The sequence below is a fragment of the Austrofundulus limnaeus genome, unplaced genomic scaffold, assembly GCF_001266775.1.
Source record: "Austrofundulus limnaeus strain Quisiro unplaced genomic scaffold, Austrofundulus_limnaeus-1.0 Scaffold919, whole genome shotgun sequence".
Classification (NCBI taxonomy): domain Eukaryota; kingdom Metazoa; phylum Chordata; class Actinopteri; order Cyprinodontiformes; family Rivulidae; genus Austrofundulus; species Austrofundulus limnaeus.
Genome location: NW_013953321.1, coordinates 116,320 through 118,140, shown reverse-complemented (window position 1 = coordinate 118,140; position 1,821 = coordinate 116,320). Strand labels below are relative to the sequence as shown.

The 1,821-nt window shown below is 39.9% G+C and overlaps 1 protein-coding gene across 1 annotated transcript in view; it reads right to left on the bottom strand.

The window, feature by feature from the left end:
- Positions 1–1,821, bottom strand: part of tbc1d9b (TBC1 domain family member 9b) — a gene marked incomplete in the record, with an annotated part of 17,785 nt that overhangs the window by 6,883 nt on the left and 9,081 nt on the right. The window contains 3 exon segments of the mRNA XM_014029536.1: positions 679–808; positions 886–968; positions 1,046–1,248. Coding sequence (XP_013884990.1) covers positions 679–808; positions 886–968; positions 1,046–1,248 — 416 coding nt within the window.

Below are 1,821 nucleotides of genomic sequence, written 5' to 3'. Positions count from 1 at the left end.
TATTAAATAAATAAAATAAAATAAGCCATAAGAAGCCCAAAAAACTGTACATAATGTGTTACACATGGAGTTTTTTAATATTATTTACTTAATCTTTATTTATCCAGGTAAACTGTTTGAGGACCACTTTTCATTTACAAACATGACCTGTCATGCACTGAGTGCATTACAAAATATACAAACCTACATATTCAGCCAAAGTAAAGTGATTGTAAATTTTAATCGCAATTAGTTAAAATATGCATTTCCTAATCATTATTGTGCTACAAGGTAGTAAACTAGTCTGAAATTTTTAATACACAAACAGATTTGGCTTAGTATTTGGAAAGAAACCAGACAGTTTAGTCTCTTTTTTGACCTTAATTAATGCATATTAAATACTTATTAATAATTTATAAAGTGTTAACAGATGAATTAATAATTTATCTATAAACTCTTTAAAAGCCATCTATAAGAGGAGCCTTATTGTAAAGTGGTACCTTTTTAAAAACGTTACAAGTGTTTGAACATGTATGACTGGTTAAATGTAAACAACTTAACAAAACAGTGGATTTGTGTAAAGGATGTTGAACAAAGACTGGCCCCTCGATGAATATTGTGGCCCCTTGATGGCCCCTGACTCAGAAAAATCCTAGATCCTCCACTGAACCCATCAAACATAAATGACCTCACTCTGACCTCATAGGACGACCTGATGAGGTCGAAGACGTCGATCTCAGGTGGAGGGTCGTCKCCGCTCGTCAGCAAGGCGTGCGGGTGAGGAATGGGCGGAGACACGGTCTGTTTGTTTACAACGTTGTCCAGGTACCTGCGGTGCAGACGTGACACACTGAGCCTTCACGTCACTGAGTCTGGACCAGATCTGAACCTGGTCTGTTTTCCCACCTGCCCAGGATGGTCATGGCCTCGCCCTCGTCGCTGCAGGACAGCAGAGCTTCCATGTTGTCGTGGAGAACCGTCAGGGCCACCTGGGATCGATGAGGTCATAGGTCAGAGAAGGTTCAGGTTAAACACACCTGTGGGAACCAAACGGCAGCTCCCGTACCTGGAAGGTGACTTTGATCCCCTCGTAGAAGAAGCAGTCGACCAGCAGGACGGCGCTGTCGAACGGCATCACGGACAGGAAGATGGTGAGGAACCAGGACAGGCTGATGGTGGAGATGACGCCCAGCTCCTGCATGTGGTCGTAGAGCTGGGGGAGGAACTCCCGGGTCAGGTCTTCAAACACTCCCTGGTCCACCAGAGCCCCTGCACACAGAGGTCCAGCTAAGACCCGATGCTTACCCRGGTCATGTTATCCTCATCGTATTACAGATGTAAAAACCATTTACTAATAGTGTTTTAGTTTGAAGGTCAGTCTTATTTCTTTGTGGTTTTATTTTTGTAACTTCCTGTAAACCCGGAAGTCTTTTATTTTGAAGGACATGAATGTATGTTTTAGTAGTTAGCTTGATGGAAAACAGACAACGGCAAAAAACTAGAAAATAGCGTGGTGCAATATCAAAACACACATAAATAAAAGGTTAAAGATTTAGCACCAGTTGAGAAGGAGGTATGGGATAAATCTTGTGTCAGCAGGAACTGAATTTGAATTGTTCAGATTGAATCTGAATGTTCATAATTTGAAACTGAATGCATTGGTTTGACAATAAATCTAACAAAATTGAAACTGAATTTAAAGTTTTGTATTTAAATTTATTTGCTTTGAAACTGTATCAATATGTGATCCATGACGTGATGTAAATGTAACATTTTCTACATATGGGTCAAATTAATCACTGCAATAAAATAACTTTGTGTGTTTTTGTCACTTTTACAGTG